The 17562-nt window shown below is 49.1% G+C and overlaps 1 protein-coding gene across 37 annotated transcripts in view; it reads right to left on the bottom strand.

Annotated features, from left to right (window-relative positions):
* INPP4A (inositol polyphosphate-4-phosphatase type I A) overlaps window positions 1-17562 on the bottom strand; it is a 997999-nt gene that overhangs the window by 234931 nt on the left and 745506 nt on the right. For all 37 annotated transcript variants that reach the window (XM_069204338.1, XM_069204341.1, XM_069204354.1 and 34 more), the window contains one exon: window positions 10066-10284. In XM_069204338.1, the coding sequence (XP_069060439.1) occupies window positions 10066-10284 (219 nt within the window). The remainder of the gene's footprint in view (window positions 1-10065; window positions 10285-17562) is intronic.

Genomic DNA, 17562 nt, shown 5'->3' with positions numbered 1-17562 from the left:
TCTCGGCCGACCTGCAGCTGCGGGGAGCCTACGGCATGCTGCCGCCTGAGTGGAGGCCCAAACTCAGGCGCAGTCCCAAATCCTGGATTCACCAGGCTGTATCCAAGCGGGCAGAAAGCCTGATCATCGGCCAGCACCTCAGCCGAAAGCGCGCACCGTGGGAGCGTGGCTTAGGCTGACTGGATCGGTTGATCTGCAGCTGTCACAGGCGTGCAGTGGCACTAGACCACTAGGAGCAGTGCTTTAAATGGGCAGGTACTGTCCTGTACGGAGTACCTGCACTTCCTCAATTTGAAATGGAGAGTACCTGCACTTCTCAGCACTCCTAATACATTTAATTGGAGAGTACCTGCATTTCTCAGTAGCAAACAGGTACTTTAAATAGAGAGTACCTGCACGTTTATATTTACATTTAAAGCACTGACTAGGAGTACTGCAAAGGGAACCGCTGGTGTTGATGGCCCTCCTGGACGCAAAGCCAAGCCCGGTCGGACTCCCATAATATATAATAGGCCTCCGGGAGCACCATCCACACACACTTTACTCAGATAACCACAGCATACAGTTCAGGCCGCGGCAGAGGCACGGTTCAGTGGAGGCAGTGCATCTCAATATCGACCGCGCCATGGCCGCCCTGGAGCTCAGCTCAGTCCTGATCGTAGGTAGAAGCCTTCTGCCATATATGACGGGCGAGTGGCTGCACGGGGCCACCTGGAGTACCACAGAGGGAATCAGCTTACTCTGATATTCTACCCATGCACTGAGCTATGTTCTGTTAGTCTCCCCTATATCGGACTGACCTTTACTGGGCCCTTGCACAACACTGAACGGCACCCCCTACGAACTGGCAGAAGGCCTGGGTAGCGCACAGCCTATTGCATGTTAATTTGATGCACATCCCATTCCAGGCCTCAAAAGGAAGGAATGGTGGTGCAACGTTGATAGAGGTGTGGACGGGTAGTGCTTCCGGTGTCTGAAACGGTTGTGCAGTCACGGAGCAATGACGTGCTAGGTGAAGAGCCTGTCCTGCCGGAGGCAGAAGGATCGTCCCCATGGGGACTGGCAGCGGAGAACATGCTGGCTGCTGAGGCGTCCAGACAAGACACAGACATGATCACAAGGCCATCTGGTCACCGCGGATTCGACTGCTCATTCTGCCCTGGAGAGTGATGATGGGGGAAGGAGGGAGTCGGTGAAGTCTAACCACTCTGAGAACTTGAGGCCAGTGCCCGACTATACGGAGGCATGATGACTATACGGAGGCATGATGGGGAAAGACAAAAGCCGAGTAACACAAACATAGAACAGTGGACAAATGCACACACCAGGGCAGCCCCCCACCACAGGTTGGTCCAGGGAGCCACTCTACTGGCAACATTCACCCAGTCGCGTGACGCCGTGGATGCCAAGATAAGTACAGTGGGTAGCAATGTGAAGCTGCAATGTCAAGATCTTCGCAAACACCGTGGAGAGAATCACAGAAGCAGAAAACAGGGAGTCCGGAGTGGAAGATTCAGTCTCTGCTCTACAGGCCAATGTCCAAACTCACATCCTTGGCTAAAAATCTGACAGCCCGCATGGGAGATGTAGAGGGTAGGGCACGGGCCAATAATTTATGCTTTGGTGGGTTCCCCGAGGAGTCTCAAGGCACATTGATGGAACAATTTCTCGACCACTGGATCCGTGGCCTCATGCCTGCGAAAGCTCTGTTGCCCTGCTTCGTGACAGAACGCGCCCACAGAGCACTAGTGCGCAGACTGCCTCTGCTCTCCCCGGAGCCTGGCCTAGACCGGTATTCCCTAAATTTCTAAACTACAATGACAGAGATGCCTTCCTAAAGCACGCCCGAACCCAAGACAAGATCATGTATCAATCCCATGCTATCCTCGTCTTTGCGGATTACACCAAACTTGTGCAGCAGCAGCGCCAGACCTTTCAGGATGCTAAACAGCGTCTTCGTGACCTCAGTATCCATTATACGCTCCAATACCCAGCCAAACGTAAAGTGCTGTATAGGTATCAGTCACTTCTTTTATTCTGAAAAGTTATTTCAGTGGACTGACGAACACTTCTGGGAAACTCCACATACTCCTCTGCAATGGGAATCAGACTCCTTGCAAAACGACAAACTACACAAAGAAAAGGGGGTGTCAGCTGCCCAGGGCCGTCGCTCCAGATCATGGTGGCGGGGCACGCAGTGAACAGAAAAAGTACAGAAGTACAGAAGAATGACAGGAGCTCCCCATGACCCGGGGCCCCGGGGTTGAGATCCCCAAAGTGACTTAACTTGGGGTAATGCTAACATTTCGGAAACTTCTCAAGCATTAAATACTTGAATGCTACCATAGGTGGCCCATGGTGCAGCACAACACCCACACCTCCCACTGATTAGGTTTACGTTAAGTAAGGAGATCTATTAGGGTGGGCACATTCAGTCCCCCTGTTTAGGGGGGCTGCAAATGCCACATTCCGCAACAGATACTTTGGGTTCTCGGAATATAGGGTGGGGGGAGTTTTGTAGCAATTGTCAGTATTTCACAGCTATGAGGCAATGTTCAACTCTACTGTTTAGTTTGTTTACCTGCACACTAGTTAATAGGTTTTAGTTACGCACCACCCGGCTCAATACAAGCCAACATGTTGAAATCAAGCCACGGGTTTCCCGACGGAGATACTCTCCCAGAATATAACCAGATTTGTAACATGGAATGCAAACCGGGTATTGGACAACGTTAAAAGGGTGTAGCCCTGAAACAGGAAAGCAATTGGGGGCAGATGTCCTCTTAATTCAAGAAACCCACTTGATAACAAGGTCCCATGTCTGGCATGATGGGGATACACACAAATATACCATGCCAGCTTTACACATGGGTTCAGGAAAGCAACAATCCCATTCCAGCCACGCAGGATGGATAGATACAGGAGGTAGGTGGCTGTGTCCGGGACGTTATATGGTGAAACTGTGACTATATTGAGTGCATATGTACCTCCACTGTTGACTCATGCATTCCTTGAGATTTTGGAGGGTCTCTGGGCAGAATTCCCTGAGGGAATTGTACTCATGGGAGGCGACTGTAATAGGGTGATCAACTCGGGAGTGGACCCGTGGAGCCCACGGGCAAATACTTGGGAACAGGTACAACACACCTCTAGCATCCTTTGCTTCCACATTAAAACTCACATACTTGTGGCGAGCCCGCTACCCAACTGTAGATGGCTTCACATTCTATTCAGCAGCACAGAGCACCATATCCCGCTTGGGCCTCATCCTTATCCTCTCCCCAGTGCTACTGGGCATCCAGGTGGGCCCTAGGCGCCCCAAATTTAGGTGGCCCAAGTCCTTCTGGCACCTCGTGAATCCAGAGTACCGCTTACCTGGAGGATAATATGGAGAACTACCTTGCCTGCAATACAGGATCAGTAGGCTCTCCTCTGACCTTGTGGGAAGCCCTGAAACCCACTCTAAGTGCGCTGATATTAGTTTCTGCACATGGGAGTGCAGAGGTCGGCTAAGAGACATAACAGACGTAAAAGCAGACATCAGACCTGGACAGGTGCAGCCACTAACTGCACAATAGCCATGTACAGTGAGAACTGGCAGTGAAACAGATACAATACAGACAGGGCTTGTTTGAGAGGCGCGGCTGGCCTGGCAGGCATCCCAGAGTCCTATATACCAATGGGGCGACAAATCCAACCAGCTTTTGCACAGGCTGTGTAGGGGCCCCGGTGATCAAAAATAGGGCAGGCGCCCTGCTGTAACACCCAAAAGATACCACGTCTGCATTTGCATCCCACCTGTGGAAATTCGTATGACACAAAGGAAACACTGGAGGCAGAGAAGATCGTGGATTTTGTCCAAGACCTACCAATACGGTCTCTGATGCCACAGAGCCAATCACCAAGCAGTCACAGACCTTAACTCGGACAAGGAGCCGGGTTTGAACGGATTTCTGAGCGAGTTTTATAAAGTATATATGCCAAAACTACAGGCACATCTTCTTGAACCGGTTCTGTCTGCGGCAGAGGCGGGAACCATTTTACTCCAGATTGGCGATTTGCAGAAATAGTTTTTTTCCCCAAACCAGGGTGCCCAGCCGAAGACCTGGTATCCTACAGACCGGTATCCCTCCTAAATATAGAAGTAAAAGTACAGGCCAAAGCGTTTAATCAATCATAACCCAGAGCTGGTTCATGCTGGCCAGTCATAGTATCTGACATATTTCCAGTACGGCAGGGAACGAGACAGGGCTGCCTCATGTCCCCCCTGCTGTTTGCCATAGCTGTAGAACCATTGGCAGTCTGGGTATGAAAGAGTGTGCAGGTACGAGGCTTCGCATGGGAAAATGAGCATACAGATACAATAGCATTATACACAGACAACGTTCTGCTTTTCATGACATCCCTAAGCACTACAGGTTCCTGGCTCCTACAAATGATGAACATTTTCATGGAGACATCAGGGCTATATATGAACCGCCTAAAATCCAGTCTATCCATTTGGGAAGCACCCACATTGCCAGGAATGGACAGCGTGTATGCGTCAGGCCACAAACGGAATTAAATATCTAAGGGTGTTTATTACCACAAATGCCTCAGTAGCATGGGCCACCAACATTGATCCCTTAACCACCCAACTCCATAGAGATATCAAAATAAAGAAAGGCCTCTCAGTGTCGCTGTTGGGTAGATCAGCGATTTTTAAAATCGTCTCCTGTAGGAGGCTGGACTGGCTTGTAGTGAGTACCTAGGGGTACTTGCACCTTGCACCAGGCCCAGTTATCCCTTATTAGTGTATAGGGTGTCTAGCAGCTTAGGCTGATAGATAATGGTAGCTTAGCAGAGCAGCTTAGGCTGAACTAGGAGACGTGTGAAGCTACTACAGTACCACCTAGTGTCATATGCACAATATCATAAGAAAACACAATACACAGTTATACTAAAAATAAAGGTACTTTATTTTTATGACAATATGCCAAAGTATCTCAGAGTGTACCCTCAGTGAGAGGATAGGAAATATACACAAGATATATATACACAATACCAGAAATATGCAGTATAGTCTTAGAAAACAGTGCAAACAATGTATAGTTACAATAGGATGCAATGGAGACACATAGGGATAGGGGCAACACAAACCATATACTTCAGAAGTGGAATGCGAACCACGAATGGACCCCAAACCTATGTGATCTTGTAGAGGGTCGCTGGGACTATTAGAAAATAGTGAGGGTTAGAAAAATAGCCCACCCCAAGACCCTGAAAAGTGAGTGCAAAGTGCACTAAAGTTCCCCAAAGGACAAAGAAGTCGTGATAGGGGAATAAGGCAGGAAAGACACAAACCAACAATGCAACAACGCTGGATTTCCAATCTGGGGTACCTGTGGAACAAGGGGACCAAGTCCAAAAGTCACAAGCAAGTCGGAGATGGGCAGATGCCCAGGAAATGCCAGCTGCGGGTGCAAAGAAGCTTCGACTGGACTGAAGAAGCTGCGGTTTCTGCAGGAACGCAAAGGGCTAGAGACTTCCCCTTTGGAGGACGGATCCCGCTCGCCTTGTAGAGTCGTGCAGAAGTGTTTTCCCGCCGAAAGAACGCCAACAAGCCTTGCTAGCTGCAAATCGTGCGGTTAGCGTTTTTGGATGCTGCTGTGGCCCAGGAGGGACCAGGAGGTCGCAAATTGGACCAGGAGGTAGAGGGGACGTCGAGCAAGACAAGGAGCCCTCTTAGCAGCAGGTAGCACCCGGAGAAGTGCCAGAAACAGGCAGTACGAGGATGCGTGAAACGGTGCTCACCCGAAGTTACACAAAGGAGTCCCACGTCGCCGGAGACCAACTTAGAAAGTCGTGCAATGCAGGTTAGAGTGCCGTGGACCCAGGCTTGGCTGTGCACGAAGGATTTCCGCCGGAAGTGCACAGGGGCCGGAGTAGCTGCAAAAGTCGCGGTTCCCAGCAATGCAGTCTAGCGAGGTGAGGCAAGGACTTACCTCCACCAAACTTGGACTGAAGAGTCACTGGACTGTGGGAGTCACTTGGACAGAGTCGCTGGATTCGAGGGACCTCGCTCGTCGTGCTGAGAGGAGACCCAAGGGACCGGTAATGCAGCTTTTTGGTGCCTGCGGTTGCAGGGGGACGATTCCGTCGACCCACGGGAGATTTCTTCGGAGCTTCTAGTGCAGAGAGGAGGCAGACTACCCCCACAGCATGCACCACCAGGAAAACAGTCGAGAAGGCGGCAGGATCAGCGTTACAGAGTTGCAGTAGTCGTCTTAGCTACTATGTTGCAGTTTTGCAGGCTTCCAGCGCGGTCAGCAGTCGATTCCTTGGCAGAAGGTGAAGAGAGAGATGCAGAGGAACTCCGATGAGCTCTTGCATTCGTTATCTAAGGAATCCCAAGAGACAGAGACCCTAAATAGCCAGAAAAGAGGGTTTGGCTACCTAGGAGAGAGGATAGGCTAGCAACACCTGAAGGAGCCTATCACAAGGAGTCTCTGACGTCACCTGGTGGCACTGGCCACTCAGGGCAGTCCAGTGTGCCAGCAGCACCTCTGTTTCCAAGATGGCAGAGGTCTGGAGCACACTGGAGGAGCTCTGGACACCTCCCAGGGGAGGTGCAGGTCAGGGGAGTGGTCACTCCCCTTTCCTTTGTCCAGTTTCGCGCCAGAGCAGGGCTAAGGGGTCCCTGAACCGGTGTAGACTGGCTTATGCAGAATTGGGCACATCTGTGCCCAAGAAAGCATTTCCAGAGGCTGGGGGAGGCTACTCCTCCCCTGCCTTCACACCATTTTCCAAAGGGAGAGGGTGTCACACCCTCTCTCAGAGGAAGTCCTTTGTTCTGCCATCCTGGGCCAGGCCTGGCTGGACCCCAGGAGGGCAGCTGCCTGTCTGAGGGGTTGGCAGCAGCAGCAGCTGCAGTGAAACCCCGGGAAAAGCAGTTTGGCAGTACCAGGGTCTGTGCTACAGACCACTGGGATCATGGGATTGTGCCAACTATGCCAGGATGGCATAGAGGGGGCAATTCCATGATCATAGACATCTTACATGGCCATATTCGGAGTTACCATTGTGAAGCTACATATAGGTAGTGACCTATATGTAGTGCACGCGTGTAATGGTGTCCCCGCACTCACAAAGTCCGGGGAATTGGCCCTGAACAATGTGGGGGCACCTTGGCTAGTGCCAGGGTGCCCTCACACTAAGTAACTTAGCACCCAACCTTTACTAGGTAAAGGTTAGACATATAGGTGACTTATAAGTTACTTAAGTGCAGTGTAAAATGGCTGTGAAATAACGTGGACGTTATTTCACTCAGGCTGCAGTGGCAGGCCTGTGTAAGATTTGTCAGAGCTCCCTATGGGTGGCAAAAGAAATGCTGCAGCCTATAGGGATCTCCTGGAACCCCAATACCCTGGGTACCTCAGTACCATATACTAGGGAATTATAAGGGTGTTCCAGTAAGCCAATGTACATTGGTAAAATTGGTCACTAGCCTGTTAGTGACAATTTAAAAGAAATGAGAGAGCATAACCACTGAGGTGCTGGTTAGCAGAGCCTCAGTGAGACAGTTAGGCACCACACAGGGAACACATACATATAGGCCACAAACTTATGAGCACTGGGGTCCTGTCTAGCAGGGTCCCAGTGACACATAACAAACATACTGAAAACATAGGGTTTTCACTATGAGCACTGGGCCCTGGCTAGCAGGATCCCAGTGAGACAGTGAAAACACCCTAACATACACTCACAAACAGGCCAAAAGTGGGGGTAACAAGGCTAGAAAGAGGCTACTTTCTCACATCTCCCTACCTAGATTTTTATATCAATTACAGAACCACCCATTTCCAATTCCACAACAGTGGTTTTGAACACTAAACTCTACACTGGGTGCATTCCTCTGGGATGGCAGCCCGCACAGAATCACACTCAGTAAGTGTTTTCAGTCAAAATATTGTGGAGGCATGGCGGTGGCGAATGGAGAAGCATATGCTATAGCTGCTTATATACTGCTAATCAACGACTGGTCATACGACACGCAGGGTGATAATGCTTACACCTTAGACAAACTAGCCAAGGGGCGGGACCTTGCTGCAGGCATAAGTCTATGGGGGAACCTGGGTGAAGGCACTTCCACCCGGGACTAGGGTGGTCCTGGACTTGTGGTGGATGGCACTCAAACACATGCACTGGTGGGGCAGACTCACTGAACAGACACTCCTATGGTGTGGGGCCCAGCAGCGTTAGAGGGGTTCCGAGGGTGGGACCTCATAGGAATATCCACACTCGGAGATGTCATGAAGGGAACAATCATGAAATCCTACCAAGACTTACAAGAAACATTTCAGCTGCACTGCAATCAATTCTTCAGCTACGTTCAGCTATGACATGTGCTGACCCCATACGTTAGAACACTGCCACACCTCCCAGAGTTTAATCCACATGAGGGCAAATTACTCCTGGGGTCATGGAGGACCACAAAATAACCAAGATTTAACAGGCACTCATCTCGAATAAACCTGACACACTGGGCACCCTGAGAGCGACATGGGAAGCAGACATAGGCAAATCGGACAATGGCGATTAGACAGATACTGGGCTCCCCTAGAGAAGCAGATATCGCAGCCAGACTTCTGTTGATCCAGTTCAAATTTATTGACAGAAAATACTACACCCGCCAGCAGCTTTGGTGGATAGGATCCATTGCTTCCCATATGGGTTTATGTTGTGCCACCGCCATGGGCCTTCCTTCACACAGTATGGGAATGTCTGCAACTGGAGAAGTTCCGGCAAGGAGTACTGACATGCCTAGGGTGGAGGGGTCCTATCATGGGGGGTACCCCACAACCCGTGCCTTGCCCTCCTACACCTCATGGAAGACATGGATGGAAATAGATACAAGATGTACCTATTACGGCTAGGCCTCACACTAGCCAAACAAGACATGGCAAAAGACTGGAAGGCAACTACCCCTTTCAGGCTCAAGGTATGGAAGAAGGGACTGGAACACAGCAAGAATATGGAGATAGCGGTATACAAAGCCAGGGGGTGACCCTACAAACACCCAAAATATGGCAAGGCTGGGCAGATTATAGGGAAATAACTTTATGTTTCACTACATTAAAACATCAGTCAATCCATAATGACTATACATACATAGCAGCCCGGGACAACGGTCAGGAGAGGCGGAATAGAGGACAGACAGACAGACCGTCACACTCACACACTTTATTCCTGTGCATCAATAAAAAGTATTTATTAAAATAAAAATTGAAAATATAATTTGGGTTCTTAGTATCAGATTAAAGACTTACCTCATGCTACTGCTCTAAATAAATCACTATGCAGGGAAGGGCTGTTGGGTATAATTTATCTTGAATCCTGTCTGATATCTACCAGGTTTTATAGAAAGGTTGAATGCATCAAAGAATATAGTAGAACGTGCAGAGCAGAGCAAAACCACTGTAGCAAACATAATTTGTACTACCCTCCCACCAGGGAGCCGTAAGAAAGGGGAATCTACTTACAATTTTGGTCAAGTAGTTTTCTATTCCTGTTCCTGATATTGTGCAATACGTTTGCTTTCATGTTAAAATCAACATACTCATGAGCCGCACAGTAACAAACAAGAACATATCATGCAGCCATATAAAGATTTTGTTTGTTTTCTTTTTGAAGAAGGCTGTGGTCACAAGTCTCAACTGGGCTCTAGATACTAATAGTCTGCACCCCTTATCTTACTGAGGTCTAGACAACTTTCAGCAGCTTTATTACCATTTATCTAGTGATATTATGACACTGAGTAGAGTTCTCCAAGGAGGAACGGGTGGATTATGGCCTGATGAAGTCAGTGGTTGAGGAAAAGAAATTCTCATCAAGTGTTCGGTTTTCGTAATCAACCCAGGTGAAATGTAAAAAACATGCCCCTGTCACACCTTATAATGGCACCTCAATTTGAGAAGCTCTTCAGTACAACCATATTGTAATCATCTTTATTATGTCAGGGTGACAAGATAAAACAGAAAACTACAACACACTTTTGTAAGCACAAACAACTCATAGATTTCCTACCCATTCCTCTTCATGCCAGTCCACTTGCAGAGAAGACCGGCTATTTCTGCCTGTCCATCTTGCCACCAAAGTATCTTGGTCGTTCCTGAGCATCACTTGTTCCACATCTCCCGAAGTAGGAGATGCTTTGGATGCTATGTAATCTGGTCGCGCAGCATTCAGCCCCTGGATTGCGTTTGCCAGGAGTCTGCAGTCACAGACAGAGACGAGCTGCCTTGTCTAGAAGGATGCAAAATAGATACGTTTTAACAGAGTGCAACTCACTACTCATATTGCATACTGCGTTGCAAGGTATTAGGATCTCTGTATCCTTTTTATTATTAGAGAAAATGCACAGGATAACGTTAATGGGTCTTCATAGATGTATCTGCAGTGTTTTTTTTTTTGTAAACAAATTTTATTGGCACTTCGTATGACAGTTTCACACAGCAACAGGAATAACAGTGACCCGACAAACACTCAGTAAGATCAATAACAGTGTTCTATATATAAGATGTACGTCCCTCCTCCCCACGACTGTTGTCTTAACAGTGGTGAACAACTCGGATATCTTGGAAAAAAACACCTTCTCCCTCTCCAAAACTACCCCGCCCCCACCCATCCCCCTCAACACAGGCCAAGTGGAGTATCGACTGCTTAGGTGAAGGCAAAAGCATACATGAGAGCGCAGAACTAACTGACCAAGCCACTGCACTGTCAGTACGCACCATGGGACATTCCGCTGGGGTCAAAAATCCTCTTCAAAGTATACACTACTAACACTGCACTTATGCCATCATCTCATAACTTTGGGCATTATACCTGTGTGACTATGACACCCCTAGGGACAGTGGTGGAGTCGGGTCTTCCTCTCTACTTGGTACGGAGTCCCCATCTGATGGAGAATCACCCATTTAAAGCTCCTACAGGAGACCCTCCCAGGCTCTAGTTACTTCCACAGAACCTTGACCCATCTTGGCCTCAGTAAGGAGTGCAACGCTGTTGTATCCCCCCCTTCACCCCCATCCCCCATCAAATCAATTCCTTGGACCATCCATCAACAGTAGGGCCAAATGCTGCCTTCCATTAATTTGTAATCTGTTGCTTAACAAGGATTAGGCCCATGTCCAGGAACCTGGATGTTACTTTGTGTTTACCTGGGTGCAGGAATAGCCCCAGGATACACATCTGGGGCAAAAGGGTGATATTCTGGCCCATGACATCATTGAAAACATCAATCACAGACTACCAAAATGCCTGCAGACGGGGACAGCTCTAGATCATATGTAACAATCCTGTCGTGAGTGCCCTACACCTGGGATATGTAGCCTGAGCTGTTGGGAAGAACCTATTGATGTGCCCCGGCGTGAAGTATGCTGTTTGCAGGATATAAAAGTTAATCAACTTAAAACGTGTGTTTCTGGACACTTGAGTATATTTCAGTACCTTCTCCCTGGCTTCCTCCTTGGTGCGAGTCCCTATATCCATTACTCACACATCCCTTAAAGCTACTAAAGGCATCTCCAAGACAGACCTCAGATTCTGGTAAAGGCTCAATATTAGTCTATTTAATCCCTGAGTAATTACAAAGCAAGTTGAGGCCTAGGTGCATTTTAGGTTCCACCAACTCTCCCAGCTCAGTGGTATGTTAAAATCATCTTGTAGTTCAGGAAACAACAGCAATACCCCAGCCTTGAATAGATTACCCGAGTGTTTCACCTCCCTTTCCGCCCATGTGGAGACATTACTTTGATGATGTGGTGGAGAAGTAGGGATACCCATTTCAGTGGTATATCCGATGAGTATGGGCTTCATACCCTGGTTTTTGGTAACCAGCGAATCCAACAGTACTTGGTCACTCCCCATATGTCACCCGAGGACACCTTTACCCGTTTGGACTCTAATAATAAAAGGCCAGCCACTGCAATCAGGAACCACTAGTGCTGCCAGATAGTATCATTCCACGTCAGGGACCACCAATTCCCCACTCGTCACCCAATGTTATACTTGGCCTGTAGCTGCTGAGTCTGTGAAAAATGTGCCACACAGTAACACACTTATACAGGCTTTAACGCTACATTGCAGTTTAGGGTGGTCCTTCTGGTCTTGAACTGTTAGAAAAGGGTCTCTAGTTGGCAAAGGTATGCACAATGTCCAAGTAGGGATCACCAATCTGGGCTATCCGGTAACGCCAAACCAGGGTAAATCCAAAAATTCAGGCCGACCGCAATGAAGTGCAGGCCAGCGACTGGGACCAACCTTGTCCCTCTGAATTAGTACTTTGTGTGGAGCTTTGCGTCAACGACAAGGATCCGATGCGAGGAGCAGGAGAGACAATGCAAGGCTGATGCATCGGTTTAAATCCGCACAGTCAGGGGACGCATTGTAGTTGAGCCACGCGGTTGTTAATACTTGAGTAGTGGTGCGACGTCAAAACTGTTTGCGATGAAGACGACGTGTTGTCGTGGCAAAGATGATGCTCCAAGGTTGATGGTGGTGCATCGATCTGGAGCCGAGCAGTCAGTGATGCAAAGACCCTGTCCTCAGCAGCAGCATCAATGTGTTGGCCTCGAGGAGAGATGCGATGGTTCTGATCGGCACAGTGACAGCGATGCATGGAGTTTCTCAGGACACCTGCAGAACCCATTTCAAAGAGTCCAAGTCTGGAATGGCACTACTTGGCAGGGCAAGACTCACAGATGGCAGAGTCCAGGTGCTGTTGGAGAGTTGTAGGTAGTCTTTGAAGTCCCTGAGACTACAGTAGAAAGTAGGCAAGCCAGCATGCCTTTGGAGGCACAGCCCTATTCAGGGGCAAGTGTCAGCTCATGCCTCTCATCTATCTCAGGAAGATCCATCAGCCTGATGATGGCCCATCAGGATGTGAAAGACACACCACAGCTCCCCTTGTGTATGACTGTCTAGAGGGAATACATAAAGCCCAGCTGTCACCTACCCCAGACATGTATTCTGAGACAGGCAGAAGACAGAGTGGTTAAAGTGAGAAAATGACAACTTCCTAAAAGTCCCATGTTCAGCCGTACAACTTAAAATCTGACTTGACCATAAATTGCAATTATAAATTGTGAGTCCAGAGACACCAAAGTCAAAATATCTATCTTGTTCTGACTGGAAATTACACCTATAAAATGTAATACGTTAATCCCAATGTTAACCTGTGGGACAGATAGGCCTTGCAGTAGTGAAAAATGAATTTGAGGGGTTTTCACTACCTGGACATGTAAAACCTGCAAGTATATGTCCAACGTTTTAAATACACTGCACGCTGCCCTGGGGCCGTCCAGGGCCTACTTTAGGGGTGGTTTGTATGTATTAAAAAGAAAGTTTTGGGCCTGGCAAGTGGGTTACATGGCAGTTGGGAACTGCACACACAGGCTCTGCAAAGGGTTAATGAAGTGGGTGGCACAATCATTGCTGCAGACACACTAATACCATTTAATTTACAGGCCCTGAGCACATGTAGTGCATTCTACTAGGGACTTACAAGTAAATTAAATATGCCAATTATGGATAGTACAACGTTACCATGTTTTAGGGAAATGACACATGCACTTTAGCACTGGTCAGCAGTAGTAATGTACCCAGAATCCTAAAGCCAACAAAAACAAACTCAGCAAAACAGGAAACCAGAAGGCAAAATGTCTAGGGGAACCACACCAAGGATGACAGGTCTAATACATGTCCCTCCCAGCTGAAAGAGGGGAGAGATACCCAACCCCTTGTGAGTTCTCTTCACTAAGGGGGGAAACCTGTAGAGACCATCACCCTTGGTCTGTTCTCTGTAGGGATATGGACCACTTGAACTGTTTGGGATTCTCACCCCTCATCTGCTTTAACCATCTGAGGGGCCTGTGGTCTGTCTGGCCTTAGCTTTTTCAGTGCCCAGACCACTGCAACAGCTTCCTTTTCTAGTGCGTTCCACCTCTGTTCTCTGGGAAGTAGCCTCCTTCTGATAAAGGCTTCTGGTCGATCCAGGCCCTCTTCATTTAGCTGTGAGAGCATGGCCCCTATGCCATGCTCTGAGGCATCTGTCTGTATCACAAATTCTTGGGAGAAGTCAGGGGCCTTGAGCACAGGTGCCAGGCACATGGCGTCCTTCAGAGTGTCAAAAGCTTTCAGGCACACCTCTGTCCAGATCACCTGATGTGGTTACTTCTTGGAAGTCAGTTCCGTCAAGGGGGGGCAACAATGATGCCATAGCCCTTAATGAATCCGCTGTAATAACCAGTGAGGCCTAAGAATGATCTCGATTTTGGTCTGGAAGGGCTACACTTTGCCACCTCCCACTTGGTCACCCATGTAGACCACTAAAAACTGCCCTATCTGCCACTTACTGGCCTTGATAGTCAGGCCTGCCCTTTGCAGAGCATGAAGCACTTCCTTAATGTGGCACAGGTGGTCCTCCCAGCTAGAGCTAAAGACCAGAATGCTGTTTAGGTAAGTGGCACTGAAGCTATCAAGTCCAGCTAGGACCTGGTTGACGAACCTCTGGAAAGTGGCAGGGGCCTTCTTTAACCCGAAGGGCATGACCTAGTACTGGAAGTACCCTTCTGGTGTAGAGAACACAGACTTCTCTATGACCACCTCACTCTAGGCAACTGGCAGTAGCTAGACACTAAGCTAAGTCAAACGTGCTGAGGAACTTGGCTGCTCCAAGCTAATCTGTGACCTTGTCAACTCATGGGATGGGGTGCACGCCTCAGTCTTGGTGACAGCATTGAGTCCACAGTAGTCTACACAGAACCTAAGTTCAGGTGTGACACCTGGAGGGGCAGCCTTGGGGATCAACACCAATGGGCTGGACCAAGGGCTGTTAGGGGGCTCAATGACCCATAATGCCAGCATCTTGGAAACTTCCTCCTTTTGTCAGGTAACCTGTACATTGTTTTTCACAGGTGTGCTGTCCCCAGTGTCAATATCATGGGTGCACCATGTGAGCCCTGGGGTAAGTGAGAAGAGAGAGGCAAAGTGCCCCAACAACTGGTGGCAGCCATTTTGTTGCTCTATGGTCAGTGAAGGAAACAGAATGACACCCACCACTGACCATCCTGTTCCTTGGAAGATAGGAGGTCGGAGACATGTTCACTCTCCTCTTCCACCCCATCATCAGTTACCAAGAGCATGGTAACTGCAGACCTCTCGAAGTGGGGCTTGAGTCGATTCATATGCAGGACCCTCATAGGGCTCCTAGGAGTCTTGAGGTGTACAAATTAGGTGACATCACTCTTGCACCCTCTTACCTCATAGGGCCCGGACCAGGGGTCTTCCAGAGCATGGTGATCCACGGGCTCCATTACCCACACTTTTTGGCCAGACCGAAACTCAACTAGAGTGTCATTTTGGTCATACCAGAGCTTCATGTCCTCCTGGCTGGCTTTCAAATTCTCGTGGGCGAGCTTCCGAAAGCAGCAAATCCCCTTCTACGCTACCTCCCTGTATACAAACAAGACATGGCAGGACGATGTCCCACTTATGCCTCTTGGATTCAGGTAGACCCATAATCATGCCTTTAAGGGTTTGGTTGAAAGGTTCGGGGACTGTAAGGAATGGAATACTTGTAGGTTGCCCCACAATCCTTCCACATGGCTTTCATGTAATTGGACATGAAATAGGCATCCCTGCCAGGTACTACAGCCTTGGGGAAACCAACATGGGTAAAGATCCCCATCAGTGCCTTTCCATGGCAGGTGCAGTTACTGTTCTCAAAGGGATAGCTTCTGGGTATCAGGTGGCATGGTCCACCAAGACCACAATGAATCTTTTGCCCATGGCTTTCTCTGGGGTTCGAGAGGCCCAACAATGTCTATGCCGACCCTCTCAAAGAGGTTGCCAACAACAGGGAAGGGTTGCAGGTTGGCCTTGCACTTACCCTCGTCTTGCCACTCATCTGGCAGGTAGGGCAGGACCTACAGAATGCATTTGAGGCCTTCCTCGTTTGAGGCCAATAAAAGTGGGTGACAAGCCTGTCAAAGGTCTTATCTAGCGCCAATTTACCAGCCAATGGCATTTCATGAGCCAGACCCAGTAGGAAGGCCATGTGGCACTAGGGGACCGCCAACATGTGTGTTGCACCAGGCTCAGGAGACCATTCCCCTAGTAAATCGGGTGCTTGCCAGAGGGATCACAGGCTGTCTGGGCCTCAGCCTGCTGGCAAAGTCCCACAAGAGTAGGGTACTCTGTCTGCATCTTGCAGAACTCCTCCCTGGTGGGACCCCCACCCTGCTAGCAGCTGGACAGCTCAGGCAGGTTCCCCAGTTCAGCCACTTTTTCCCCTGGTGGTGCCAAGGCATACCACTCAGGTTCAGCCTCCTCTCTGGGACTCTCAGGAGCGGGTTTCCTGTGCCCCTTGCCCTTCCTCTTTTCGGCAGGATCCTGGGTCATTCTTCCAGGCTGCAGGGTCTTCTGATCATCCTCTTGGGTTACCATGGACTGTGTGGTCAGCCACACCCACTCAGACAACCCCAACATCCCAAAGTGTGACCTGAGCTCTAACAGCAGGTATGCTCCAGGTCATTACCAATGAAAATCCACAGGAATGGATGGACTCACAGTTATCTTAAGTTGACCTGAACCATTCCCCTCCACCCCCCCAACAATCAAAGGGAACCAGAGCCACTGGGTAGTGGCTCTCACTGTTGTTGGCAAAAACAACTTGGTGGAACACATTAGGGACTACCTGCGCTGAAGACACCAGATGATACCTGGCAGTTGTCATGCTGGCTCCAGTGTCTCTCAGAGCCTCCACTCTTTGCCCACTGATGGTGACCCGCTAACTGTACTTTCTAGCATTGCTAGGCATGTGGGTTCCCTGCACATCTCTGTCACCCAGGGGCACTAGGGTAATCTCTACACTGTCTAATCTCTACACTGTCCCCCAAACTAACTGGGACAATCTCCTCCCCAAGTGCTACACTCGCCAGCCCAAGTGACTGCCCACCTGCGGAGGGTAGTGCCTGCTTGAGACACTTGGCATCTCCCTTGTAGTGTTCTTCCAGCTGACAATCATAGCACTTAGAGGGTGCCTTCTCTGAAGGCGTACTATCAGGGATCCATGTTGTCTTCTTATTTTCAGCAGGGGGATGGGAGCCCTGACCCAGAGAACTAATTTGTGCCCTTTTAGAGAACTCTTTGCTCTTATTTTTGTCCCCCTCCTTCTTCTGGTGAGGACCCTGCCCACCCTGGTTCTGATCCCCCCAGATACCTTCTTATGGACCCTGGTACTGACCCAGTGGCTCGCCTCCTTAGCAAGCTCCCTAGAGAGTTTACTGTCAACTAGGTATTGGCGCAGATCTGGAAAACAAAAACTAAATATGTGCTCTTTCGAAATCAAGTTATACACCTCCTGGTGAATCCTTTACTTTACTGCCCTTCACCTAACCACCCAATGACTAGCAAAAATAATCAAACAACCCACCAAGGTCTGTTGGGATAGCTTCTGACTGTCCCAGAACTTCTGCCTGTACTTTTGAGGTCAAACCAACCTTCATGATTAGGGCCTCC

Source organism: Pleurodeles waltl, chromosome 8 (assembly GCF_031143425.1).
Source record: "Pleurodeles waltl isolate 20211129_DDA chromosome 8, aPleWal1.hap1.20221129, whole genome shotgun sequence".
Classification (NCBI taxonomy): Eukaryota; Metazoa; Chordata; class Amphibia; order Caudata; family Salamandridae; genus Pleurodeles; species Pleurodeles waltl.
Note: the sequence above shows the minus strand (reverse complement) of the source record. Positions and strands in the feature narration are given on the sequence as shown.